Source organism: Amphiprion ocellaris, chromosome 1, assembly GCF_022539595.1.
Source record: "Amphiprion ocellaris isolate individual 3 ecotype Okinawa chromosome 1, ASM2253959v1, whole genome shotgun sequence".
Lineage (NCBI taxonomy): Eukaryota > Metazoa > Chordata > Actinopteri > Pomacentridae > Amphiprion > Amphiprion ocellaris.
Window position 1 is genome coordinate 3,164,198 of NC_072766.1, and position 12,800 is coordinate 3,176,997.

At 40.8% G+C, this 12,800-nt stretch overlaps 2 protein-coding genes across 4 annotated transcripts; both read right to left on the reverse strand.

The window, feature by feature from the left end:
• Window positions 1-1,854: 1,854 nt before the first annotated feature.
• On the reverse strand, window positions 1,855-4,315 carry c1h15orf48 (chromosome 1 C15orf48 homolog). Of its 2 annotated transcripts, XM_023265972.3 has the most exons (5): window positions 4,219-4,315; window positions 4,054-4,112; window positions 3,845-3,933; window positions 3,641-3,701; window positions 1,855-3,207 (listed from the first exon to the last, which is right to left on the reverse strand). In XM_023265972.3, exons 2-5 carry the CDS (start codon window positions 4,090-4,092, stop codon window positions 3,139-3,141), a joined length of 258 nt encoding a protein of 85 aa, XP_023121740.1. In that variant the 5' UTR covers window positions 4,093-4,112; window positions 4,219-4,315; the 3' UTR covers window positions 1,855-3,138. The 2 variants fall into 2 exon arrangements, with proteins under 2 accessions (XP_023121740.1, XP_054872047.1); XM_055016072.1 differs by lacking the exon at window positions 4,219-4,315 and having other exon boundaries at window positions 4,054-4,203.
• Window positions 4,316-4,494: 179 nt separating this feature from the next.
• Window positions 4,495-12,459, reverse strand: spata5l1 (spermatogenesis associated 5-like 1). Of its 2 annotated transcripts, none has more exons than XM_023265968.3 (11): window positions 12,301-12,459; window positions 11,512-12,111; window positions 11,240-11,425; window positions 9,701-9,985; window positions 7,969-8,154; window positions 7,669-7,827; window positions 6,751-6,960; window positions 6,437-6,661; window positions 6,222-6,356; window positions 4,791-4,916; window positions 4,495-4,706 (listed from the first exon to the last, which is right to left on the reverse strand). In XM_023265968.3, exons 2-11 carry the CDS (start codon window positions 12,103-12,105, stop codon window positions 4,569-4,571), a joined length of 2,244 nt encoding a protein of 747 aa, XP_023121736.2. In that variant the 5' UTR covers window positions 12,106-12,111; window positions 12,301-12,459; the 3' UTR covers window positions 4,495-4,568. The 2 variants fall into 2 exon arrangements, with proteins under 2 accessions (XP_023121736.2, XP_023121737.2); XM_023265969.3 differs by having other exon boundaries at window positions 11,512-12,108; window positions 12,301-12,452.
• Window positions 12,460-12,800: the final 341 nt, after the last annotated feature.

Sequence of the window (12,800 nt, forward strand, 5' to 3'; positions counted from 1 at the left end):
ATGGGTGCACAGGTTTGGTTGTCAAACAATGTATTTTATTCACGTGCTCAGATATTTGGCTAAAATTGGTGAATTGCCACTTAAACGTGCGTGTTTAGGGAATAATAATAAGTCACATTTATGTGATGCAGCACTCTATGCAATTGAAACTTTTCTATTTTTAACGGATTTTCACACATATGAAGGTTAAAATATAGAGTTTTCTAGACAATAGAGATGGAGTAGGAGTGTCTTAGTTTCTATTTGACATATTTTCATCCATATTTCATCCAACCCTTTCAGCACTAGATGGTGCACTTCTATAGAGGACAGACTGATCAAACATTTCTGTACTTGTTCTCTGTGCAGTTAAGCTTCCTGATACTGTATGATGGATGTAGAAAAATGTGCTTTACTTACAGCAAGAAACTGAAAAACAAAGTGTACAGATATAGAGCTGAAACTGGTAAATTAGTCATATTTATTTAGACTTTAATAGGCAAAAACACTAAAGACTGAGTCACAACTATGCAGTGCAGCGTACTATATAAAACTGACACTTCGGTGATTCAAGGCTTGTCACACATAACGAGGTTAATGTTTAAATTCCAGACATTTTACTGACAACATGGATAAAGTAGGAGTGTCTCCGTTTCCAGGCAACAGCTGCTTTATCACCGAACTAATGAACCGAAGGCGGTCGGCTCCTCTGTTTGTCTTCCAGAGGAGACAACATTCACCTGTGTCCCTGCCTTCCTGTAAAGCACCATATAATCCTTTCACTTACAAGTTAAGTATTTTTAGACAACAACTCAGAGAACTTTTAGCCACTGATAACGAATGGAGGCGAATTCCATCTGTCGATTTTAATGTACTGTTTTGAGCAGCACCTGCTGGGTCACATGGTCTGTGGTGTCATGATGTCTGATATACAGTCACGTACACAAGCTCCCGACAACGCATCAGTACTGCATCCTTCCCCTTCTGTCATTGTCTCCCTAAATAACCTCTCAGCTGCACTCACAGCTTGACAGGTGACATCAGGTTGCAGCAGGTGACCTCTTGGCCTCACCATGCATTCATCAATGCCTGTCCACACGTTCCATCTCGTTTACATTCTCCACAGCTGTGAAATAAGAGTTTAATTTATGTGAGAGAAAAAAACTGACATGCAGCCAATGGGAAGGAAGTGTTTTAAAATGCGGAGCGCCCTTTCTGACCTGTGTGACCCTGCATGTAGGTGAAACCAGAGAGAGAACGGGTTCCCTGAGCAGGAAACAATACCCAGTGTCCCGCCTTCTCTTTGGTCACAGTTTAATAAGTCAAGAGAAGTCCATTCAGTCCTGCAGACTTCACATTTCCTGGTGTTTCTGCTCTCTTCTGAGCCACACTTTAGTTAAGAGGATTGTGTCTCATGAAACACAATGGGAGCGTCGATGCCCACACAGCCATAAACTAAAGCAGATGAGTGCATTCGCCCGTCGCTTTGGATGGCAGTAATTACTTTACAGCCACCCTCGCTGTAAACACTAAGCTAAATTAGAGAATGAGGAAGCAAAATAGCACCTGGTGGGACTTCAAAGTTCACTTCTTCACCTTACAAACTGCAGCTCATGAAACAGTCATTTCAAAGGAGCTATTTAGTGAAGATTTCATTACTAACATCTTCACTCAATTGTCAAATGTGTCAGAAAAAAAGCTGCTGAATGGGTTTTAGGGGGAGATTTGTTTTGGGAAATAGTGATAAAGATTTGATCTGCTCTTTGAAAGCAGTAAATGTGGAGGAGAGGTCAGTTCTAAATGGCTCTATGCCATCTAGGTGTGCCTCCTCCAAGGAACTGGTGTTGAGGAAATGAACAACAATAGATGCAATAGTACAGTACAGAGGCAGGTCTTTTTACTTTTTACAATCAAAATAAATGAATTATGAGCTCCAACAACTACTGAATCTATTGTGTAAAACATAATAAAATGCAGATACATTTTTGTGTTTCCAAGGGGGTTGCTTCCATAAATAGACATTTTATTTTAGCATAAATTGATGCAGAAAATGCTAAAATTGGTGCATAAAAATTCACCAGAATACAGAAAATGAAGTATTTGATGCCCGGTATTCAAATGAAGGCCGTAGCCATTTGCCTGTTTTTGCCCAGTCAAACTGTCTGCAGTACATTAAGTCTCACTTAGCAGTGTCACTGCTCTAAAACCCTTTGAACAGCTTTATTCAATGTATTGAATCCACACTTAATGCAATTAGTAACACCTGTGCTTTTCTCATTTTGCTGAGTGGATACAGCTGCTGTGAAAAAGGCTAATGGAGGATTCTGGAACAAAGCATGAAGGGTCAACTACAGAGACAGACTCTGAATGGATTAATTGCTGTTTTTTGTATGTTCACGGGATCTTTTGCTGCAAAAACTACAAAACATCACCAGCCGTATCCTTTTATTCTGTACCTCTTCCAGCTAAATTCAGGTTATTAGCAGTGTGTCTGCAGGCCAAACACACTTCTTGGGAATCAAATGAGGCTAAGAGGAGATGCTGATATCTCACGGAGAGCAGCAACAGCTGGGGGAAAAGAGCTGAAAAAATGTCTAAAAAATGGATGTTGACATTCTTCTACTGCTGTTCAGTGTAATATTCTTCTTTTTCAATTATTAAAATGGTCAAAATCTGTTAAAAAAAAAAAAGGAAAATAAACATATTTCAAACATGAAAACAAATAATTATTCTTAACCAAAATGACAAAAATGGCATAAAAACACTGATTCTTATATGGGTCATTTTTGACCCACTTATGGAAGAGTGCAGGCTCCAATCACTGGAGCATCTAAGGGTTATTAGACTATATTCTGTCTTGCTGTAATCAAAGAAATCCAGATGAAGTTTATTCTACGTTTTCCTCACATAGACTTCACGGCAGTATGAGAATCTGTTCCCAGCTTGTTTTCGGGTGTTGATGTGGATGGACGTCCTGGAGACGGGTCGCTACAGAGGAGGGTCAAACCCCACCAGTTGAGCAGAAGCATTTCCGCACACTGAGTGTCAAAGCATCCTAGTTTGTGCAGAAAGGATTCTGTTAGACTGATGGGGGAGGCAGGCAGCTGGTCAGACTTTTTACAGGAGATGCCCGCCTTGGTTTTGTGTTTGTTGTTTTTTTTACTTGGTGAGACTCTTCACCAGCTCCAGCTCCTCCACGGGCTTCCACTGCTGATTGATGGTGATGAGCTGCAGGAAAAAGCCAGAAATAAAAAAACGAGGCTTCACACGACCCATTTGAAAGTGTTACATCGACTTAAAGTGACAGGTGAGTGAGCAAACGGCTGCACGGCGACCACATTAATGTAATTTATCTGATGCCACAAGAGCAACTGGCAGGGATGATAACATGTCATCATCAGTGACTCAGCAGGTTGAAGCTGCCGGCTGCAAGATTCTGGTCGTATTTAAGAGTCAATAAGAATCAAAAGCTTCATTAGCAGAGTTGTTGGTTCAATCAGAGCGTCCTTTTGCAACCTGGTGGCTGGGATGTGTGTGTAAACGGGTGCATCAGAGGCAATAAATATAAAGCAGTTTGTAAAGCACTAAAGTTAACAGATGCCATGTAAGTGCAGTTCATTTATTAGCTTGTACACAAACATTATAGCATCTTAAACATTACCTTTTGTGGTTTGGATGGGTCCAGTCTTTCCCAGGGTTCTGGGTTTCTGGTCTTATTCAAACTACAAACACAAAATTAAAATGTCACATTACTGTTAAGCTTTTTTTTTTTTTTTTACATGCCAGAGTCTGATTTGAGTAAAAAAAAAGAAAAAGGTGCATTAAAATGCAGCAATAAATACAGTAAATGTAATTTACCACTCACATAACATCAGGTTTAGTAAACAGAAAGTAGAGAGAAGCAGTAGTGGCTCCTGTTGCAGCAAAAGCCATGAACCCTATCAGAGGGATCAGCTGGAAAACACATATAAAATCATTTTTAATACCCAGAATATTATTAAAACACATGTATTTCTCTATAGAGGCTACAATCTAAGTCTCTGCAACACAACAAATTAAAATTGAACAGCTTACCTCCTTTTTCTTCCTCAACATTTGGAAAAATCCAGACATCTTTCCAAGTTTTCAAACACCTGAAAGAGAAATGAGCTGTTATTTCCAGTTCGCAGTGAATATTCTAACGTAAAGATGAGCAATCAGATGCTGAATCAGAGGGCAGCTGTGTGCCACAGCTCTCACCTGCTGCTGAGAAATTCTCTTAGAGCAACGCCCCGCCGGCCAGACTGATGTAGGCAGGATGAGAGGTTGTACGAGGTGAGAGGCACGTAGACAGAAGGAGCTTCCTGCACTCAAATGCATCGCTGGGGGGCGAATAGTCAACAGAGCCTTTAATGAGATCAATAGATTTTATGAGAGTGCAGCGCCATCCTGTGGCCGTGAAAGTGAAAGTCGATGGCTGGTGGATGCTTTGAAACAAGGTCATTTCAAACCCAACAACACAAGAGGCAACACGAGTCCAGTTTTCGTAGTTTTATTTGAATTTCCATACAGTTAAAGAATGCAGACAACATAATCGTGTGTTCTGTTTGTCATCTGGGAGCTGTTTGATACGTGTGGATCTGCTGGGTGGTGAGAGACGGACTCATTTTACTGAGCGACCGCAAGAAATGTGTGTGTTTGATAGTTGAAGCCTCCATGTTGTCATCCAGTAGCGCCAAAAGAGCAGCCTGGAAGACAATAAAAACACTTTTTAGATATCCTATCAGTACATTTCTTTGCATCAACAGAACAGTGTTTTGTATTTTCTTTACCTCTTTACACAGATTTTCCAGGTCAGCTCCAGAGTAAAGCTCAGTCTTTGCTGCCAGCTCCTCCACACACACATCAGAACTAACAGGCATCGACTTTGTGCAAACCTTCAGGATGGCGAGTCGAGCCTAGACACACAAAGAACACATTTATTTTTGAGTTGAAAGTTTGAGAGTGTTTTGGAAGGTGTTTCAGTTGTTAGGTGCTGCAAAGCAAAAGAAGTTACGGCCAAAAATAGTAGAAGTATTGGGGATGATGAGCTTGATGTGTTCACTAGACCTAGCAGGATATGAATTATGGGCGATGAGAATAAGAGAGGACAGGTAGAGAGGTGTATGGTGGAATCACAGGAGTGCCAGAATAAAAGATAAATATGTTAAAAAACTAAGGACATAAATGTGTAACTATAAAGAGAAAGAAAAAAATCTGTTAAAAACAAGGAAATAAATGTGTAAATATTAAGAGGAATAAATAAAAGAATAAATAAAAAAATAAATCTGTTTAAATATAAGGAAATAAATGTGTAAATATAAAGAAGAATAAAATAAATCTGTTAAAAATAAGGAAATAGATGTGTAAATATAGAGGAATAAAAAGAATAAATACAAAAATAAATTTGTCAAAAAATAAGGAAATAAATGAGGAATACATTTTTAAAAATCTGTTAAAAAAAAGGAAACAAATGTGTTAATATTAAGAGGAATAAATAAAAGAATACATTTTTAAAAATATGTTAAAAATAAGGAAATACACGTGTAAATATAAAGAGGAATAAATAAAAAATAAATTGTAAAAAAATAAGGAAATGTGTAAATACAAAGAGGGATAAAAAAATGGAAATATAACAGTACATTTTGTCTTTTGTCATTGCTTTAACTTGACTGTCTGAGCTGTTAATCTGGCTTTGGGCAGGGCTTTCTGTCCAGGGTATGTATCACAGGATTCCTGCTTGGCGCAAGCTCATAGACTGTAAAATAAAGATTATTATACAGTCTATGGATCAGGTATTGACTACATACCCTGGACAGAAAGCCCCGCCCAAAGCCATTTGATTGACAGCTCAGTCCATCAAGTAAAAGCAGTGACAAAATGGAAAAACAAAAGGAAAAAACAAAGGGAAAAAGGGAAAAGCTAAGACAAAATGTACCTTTATATTTCCATATCTATTTATCTCTCTTTATATTTACACATTTATTTCCTTATTTTAAACAGATTTATCTTTTATTATGGCACACAGATCACAGTGGTGAGTGTGGAAGGGTGTGTTAGCGGCAAAGCTGATGTCTGAGTGATAAAGAGCATCCAGTTTTTTGAGGTATATATGAGGTTAATCAAGGAGTAGTTAAAGATTCGCTGCTACAAAAGGAAGCTTATCATCTTTTATATTACTTTCTCACTAGATTGCTGTTATACTATAACTTTCTATGGTTTACCGGCTGGTCCGGTGGAGGGACATAAATGATGTGGTCCAGCCTGCCGGGTCTGAGGAGGGCGCTGTCTAAGCAGTCAGGTCTGTTTGTGGCGGCTACAACCATCACGTCTTTGTTGCACACTTCCAGGCTGTCCAACTGAAAGAGCAAAAACAGATTACAGCTCAAATAATCAGCTCGTATTGATCAGCTTCAGGCACATTTCCGTGACGTCTGACCTCCTCCTGTGTGTGACTTTCCTCCCCTCCTGCCTGGAGGATCTTCTCCGTCCCCCTCCTCTCCACCGTCTTCAGACCGACTCCATCCATCTCATTCAGGAGGACAGACAGGAGACGAGTCTGTACGCTGTTGGACGTCTGATTGTTTGACCGAGAGCCGATCAGAGAGTCGATCTCATCGAGGAACAGGATGCAGGGAGCACAGGCCCTGGCCTGCCTGAACAGCTACGAAGGGATGGAGGTGTTTATGGATGAAACATGCAGGAGAACATAACATCACTGTTTGGATGTTACAGACTGTGAAATGAACATACCTGTGCCAAAGCTTTCTCCGAGTCTCCCACATACGGAGAGTAGAGGTCGGCGCCGCTGATGGACAGGAAGGTGCAGTGGGAGGAGGCGGCTGCAGCTTTAACCAGCGTCGTCTTCGCGCAGCCTGGAGGTCCGTAGAGAAGAACACCACGAGGACGGCTCAGACCGAGACGAATGAACGCCTCGGGGTATCTCATGGGCCACTCGATACTCTTATGGAGGCACAAGGGGGACAGACGGAGGGAAAATAAGTTACTTACTTGTGTTTTTCTTTAATTTGGAGAAAATGAACAAGCTGTCAGCTGACAATTCTGTATTTTTTGTTGTGTAATTTCTGAGCTGCAAATACATTACCGTTCAAAAGTTTAGGGTCACTTAGAAATGTCCTTATTTTTGAAAGAAAAGCAGTTTTTCAATGAAGATAACATTAAATGAATGATAAATCCAGTGCAGATATTGTTAATGTGGTATTTCATGGAAAACATGACATTGTTGGGTGACCCCAAACTTTTGAACAGTAGTGTATATTTTTACTGCATTTTTACTATATTTGTAATATATTATTACGAGATTTTTACTGTATTTTTTACTTTATTTTTAACTGTATTTATACAATATTTTCACTGTATATTATCTATAATATTACTGTATTTTTGCTATATTTTTTCTATATTTTTGCTGTATTTTTACGATATTTGTACTGTCTATTTTCTATATTTTTACTGTATTTTTCCTGCATATTTTCTATATTTTTGCTAATTTTTTTCGATATTTTTGCTGTATTTTTGATAGATATCAAAGATACTGAGAAACCAGAAAATACCAACATTTTCAAAGCTAGAATCAGAGAAGCAGATTAATTTAATAGGTGACAACTAATCGACTAATCAGTAGAGTTTTCCTCATTTTAGCTCTGCTACCTGTCTGAGTTTGAGCTTGACCTCATCCAGGCCTCCTATCTGCTCCCATGTTACTGGAGACAGCTCCGTCCTGCCCAGGCTGCTCCTCAGGCAGGACGGACGGACCAACTTCAGGGCCTCCTGGAAGTGCTTCATGCCCACTGACTGCTCTCCTGAATCCTGCAGAAAACAACGTTGAGGAAACATAGGAAAGAACATGCATGAGTCTACATCTTCAACACAAAAGGCATTTGGGATAATGTTGAATTCTATTTCATTAACTTGTCAGATGTAACTTGTGTGACATGTTCTGGTGATTACCTTGGAGTTTTCCCGTATAGCGTGCATGGCGGCCTCCCTGCAGAGGGCGCTGAGGTCTGCTCCTACATATCCTGTGGTTGTTTGTGCGAGCTCGGCCATGTTGACACCAGGACACAGCGGCATCCTCTCACAAAGCACAGATAAGATGGCCTTCCTCTGCTGCAGGGTGGGAGCACCGATAATGACCTGAAGAAAGACAAAGACTCAGAGGTTCACTTCCATCAATCGATCACACTTGAGTCAGAGTTTAGACAAAAGATATTACAAGAGGGTGAGGAGGGTGTCCGGTTTGGGGACCTCAGGAGCATGGCTCTGCTTTTTACAGATGATGTGGTTCTGTTGGCTTCCTCAGACCTTCAGCAGCACTGGAGCGGTTTGCAGCCGTGTGAAGCGGTGGGGATGCAGATCAGCACCTCCAAGTCCGAGGCCATGGTTCTCTGATGCAAACCGGTGGATTGCTTCCTCCAGGTTGGGGGATAGTTGCTTTCCCAAGCGAAGGAGTTCAAGTATCTCAGGATCTTGTTCACGAGTGATGGGAAAATGGAGCGTGAGATGGACAGGAGGATTGGTGGCGTCAGCAGTAATGCAGATGTTGTACCAAACCGTCGTGGTGAAGAGGGAGCTGAGCTGCAAGGAGAAGCTCTCAGTTTACCATCCATCTACCTTCCAATCTTCACCTATGGCCATGAACTCTGGGTAGTGACCCAAAGAATGAGATCGTGGATACAAGCGTCTGAAATGAGCTTCCTCTGTAGGGTGGCTGGGCTCAGCCTTAGAGATAGGGGGAGAAGATCAGACATCTGGAGGGAGCTCAGAGTAGAGCTGCTGATCCTTCACCTCTAAAGGAACCAGTTGAGGAGGTTTGGACATCTGATTCAGATCCTCCAGGGAGACTTCCTTTGGAGGTTTTCTGAACGTGTCCTCCTGGGAGGAGACCCCGGGGTAGATCCAGAACCCTCTGGAGGGATTATATACCTCATCTGCCCTGGGCCACCAGGAAGAGCTGGAAAGAGGGGAGGGACGTCTGGAATGACCTGCTTCATCTGCTGCCTCTGCGACTCGACCCCAGATAAGAGGAAGAAAATGGATGGATGGATGGATGGATGGATGGATGGACACTGCAAACAAAAAATACCAGTCCAGACAAACAGCAAGAAAACAACTAGTGTCCGAGGAAGAGAAAACTGTAAAGTCTCCACTTCAGCCCAGACATCAATCCAGCCAATAAATGTAGACATGAGATTTTAATCACAGTTTGAATGGTGCTGACTCCTGCCAGCCAAAAACATTTTACTTGAACCCCACGATCTTGGTCTCTTTAGTAATATTCTAATGGCATGAATCTTTTTTTTATTTCTGGAGGGCTTTTTGCCGATTCTTTGTAAAACCCCTAAACAGAACTCCCAATTAACTGCAGCCCTGAACTCTTGCTGGAAGAAGTGTGGATCTGTACAGGTGAAGTGGGCTGCAGATGTAGCATTTTTGGGATAAAGTGGGAAAAATAGAACTGTCCTTTAATCCTGATGTGTCATTTTTTGCTTTGCATTTCAGAGTTACTACAGAGGGTTCGTGTACAATAGACCTTCTGAAGTAAGTAAAAAAGCTGTTAAATGCTTCAGAGTAACCCTTTCAAAGTTACTCTAAACTATCTATGCTCCTTAAAAAAAGACAACTTAGATCATTTATCTACAGAAAGACAAATAAGGATTAGAACTGCTGGAATAAATTTCACCTCTCTGTCAAACCTTCCAGGCCTTCGCAGCGCCGGGTCTAAGCTGTCCGGCCGGTTTGTGGCTCCGACGATGAGGAAGCGGTCGGACTGATCGATCCCGTCCATCAGCGTGAGGAGCTGAGCAACCAGGCGGTTCTCCGGTGCCGACAAGCCGGTTCTCCTCGGACACAGAGAGTCCAGCTCATCTAAGAACAGAACACAGGGACCTTCTTCTGCTGCAGATCGAGCTCGTTCAAACATGGTCCTCAGCTTCTCCTCGCTCTCACCCGGCCGTGATCCCACCACCTGAAATAACCGTCCATCCAATTATTACTCCTAATGATTCAAACTGCATCTCCACATTAAATGCTGCTCAAAACACTTCAAAAAAATACAACAAAATTAATGAACTAAGTATGTTTTGAGTGCAAAAACAGCCCAAACATGTAACAACAATAACAGGCCTCCAGCACAAACCCTTGTAGCCTTTAACAGAAAGTTACAAAGCCACATTATAAAGTAAAACAGAATTATGCTTTGTGATTCTTTTTTTGACTTAAAGATAACATTTTTCATTGGAGCAACATTTTATTTTTTTAATATCTGCTACTATACAAGAAAACTATTACACACAGCCCAAAAAATGTATTGTTGTTGGCAGTTTAACCCTGTAAAACCCAGTGTTGCAAAAATACAACATCAGTTTCTGTTTTTATTATCTTTATTATGTTCTATTATATATATTAATATATTATTTTTGCTGATTTGCTAATTTTTTGCAATTTTTTCGATATTTGAGTTCATATATATATATGTGTGTGTGTGTGTGTGTATATATATATATATATATATATATATATATATATATATATACATACACACATTATTGCTATTATTATTATTTAGTTTTATTTATTATTGCTATTTTTTTCTATATTTGGGTCTTACAGGGTTAATACCACCAGGGGAAGCTTGTACTCAAGAAAACCTGTTTTAAACAAAAAAATAATATCTGAGATATTCATCTCTGCAGAGAAAAGTAAATCAGATCTTTTAATAATAAACAAAAGATCTTAAAAATGATGCTTCTCTGAGTTTTCTTGAGTAGGAGCTTCACCTGCAACAACCACAAAATCACAAAATGATTTAATGATTCCATAATATAAACCCTGCAGCTACAATCTTTTGCTGTACTGTCAGGAACTTTATCTGCCAAATTCAGAAAAATATAACCAAACATAGACAAGAGAATCGCCTCATTGGCTGATTCCACTTCCACGTCCACCACTGCCATCCTATCAGATGTCATTCAGCTAAAATTATGATTACTTGTTCCAAAAGGAAGATAAAAACATTCAACAGGGGTCTGTAATGATTACAACGTGGGATTGTAATGATATATTTTATTTTAGACTGTGTAGTTTATTTTGCTATTTGTCAGATGATGATCTTTCATAGGAATCATAACCTTTTATTTTATTACATTTTCTTGTCTTTGTCATGCTTTTAATGTCAGCGTACTAACTCAGTACAGGAAAAGATACCATTGTTTTTATTTACCTCTGGCCCTCTGACCACCACCAGGCTGGCTCCCACCTCCCCCACCACCCGGCGCACCAGCAGGGTCTTTCCCACGCCTGGAGGCCCCACCAGGAGCACACCTCTGGGGCAGGACACCCCCAGAGAGCTCAGGGTGTTTGGATAGAGCAGAGGCAGCTGCAGCATCTCTCTCAGGGAAGCACTCACCTGAAATACAGCAAAAAACACAAATGTAGGTGGGACACACCGTGTAGAAAGATAAATACTAATCAGGTCAGTGAATTTGAGCTGACCTCTTCCAGTCCTCCCAGCGGTACCGTCTCCTGGTCCTGCAGCTGACTCCTGTAGTGCCGGACCGTCTGGAGGCCAGAAATCTCCACACCAGTTTTTGAGGTGATGATTCCAGCGCTAACAGAGTCTGGATTGATGCTTTCAACAACAACATACCTGATATCTGTATCAAACTCCTCCAGGTTGATCACAAAGCCCCTGTGGACATACACACCTTTCAGCATGTCTTTCACCAGCTCATGGACCAGTTTAGGAGGTGTGTGTTTCTTAAACTCAACCCTCTGGACCACCACTGAGACTTTAACACCTTTCAGTTTGGGACAGGACACAGGTGAGAGGTGGCCGGGCTCCAGGTTCAGGTGAGCGGGGAGCTGAGAGATCAGACCGGGGGAGCAGCACTTCAGGTCCATCTGCAGGAAGCCCTCCGCCAGGTCCGGCCGGGGCCAGGCGGTGCAGAGGCAGCTTCCACCGGGAACAGACACCAGCAGCGGGGAGCCCAGAGTCAGACCCAGCGCCGACATCAAGCCCGGACCCAGCCTGCACCTCTGGGAGCCCCGGTCCGATGGAGCCGCCGACAGCAGCCGCAGAGACTCCATCAGCTGCTGGCAGTGAAACAAAAACAGGGAAACAGACGTTAATTCTTCATTTTCAGATAAGTTTCGGTTTAACACAGAAGTGAAGCTTCAGCTGATTCTAAAGGTTAGCCAGGCTACATGCTAGCAGCTAGCTGCTAGTTAGCTTCATATTAGCTGGATTTATTACTGAATAAAAACGGTGACATAATCACATACCAGATAACTGCTAACACCGGGCAATAACAGCTAAAAAGTATCAATGTTAGAGGAGCTGACAGGAACAGACCGACTGATGTTTACTAAACCCATGTGGCGACAAAAGATGGCCAACCAAAACATTTCCCTGCGCCTGCGCGAACCTCCTTCTTCTTCTTCTTCTTCTTCTTGTTTTCTTGTTTGACGTTGTTGTACTACATTCTATCGAATATATAAAATAAATGAAATGACAACATTTTAAAATACAATTGTTGTTCAATTTGTGTTCTTATTATTACTGATAATAATAAATATAACGATTATAATTATTATATTATATTTATAGGTTCTATTATTTATAATAACTTACAATAATAATAATGATAATAATAACAACAATAATAATAATAATTTAAAAATGAAATATCTATTTATCTCATTTCAGTGTTATTATTAGGGACAACGTTTTGAAAATGATTTGAAACCTCACTATAAATTTTCATATTGACATTTTTAAATCA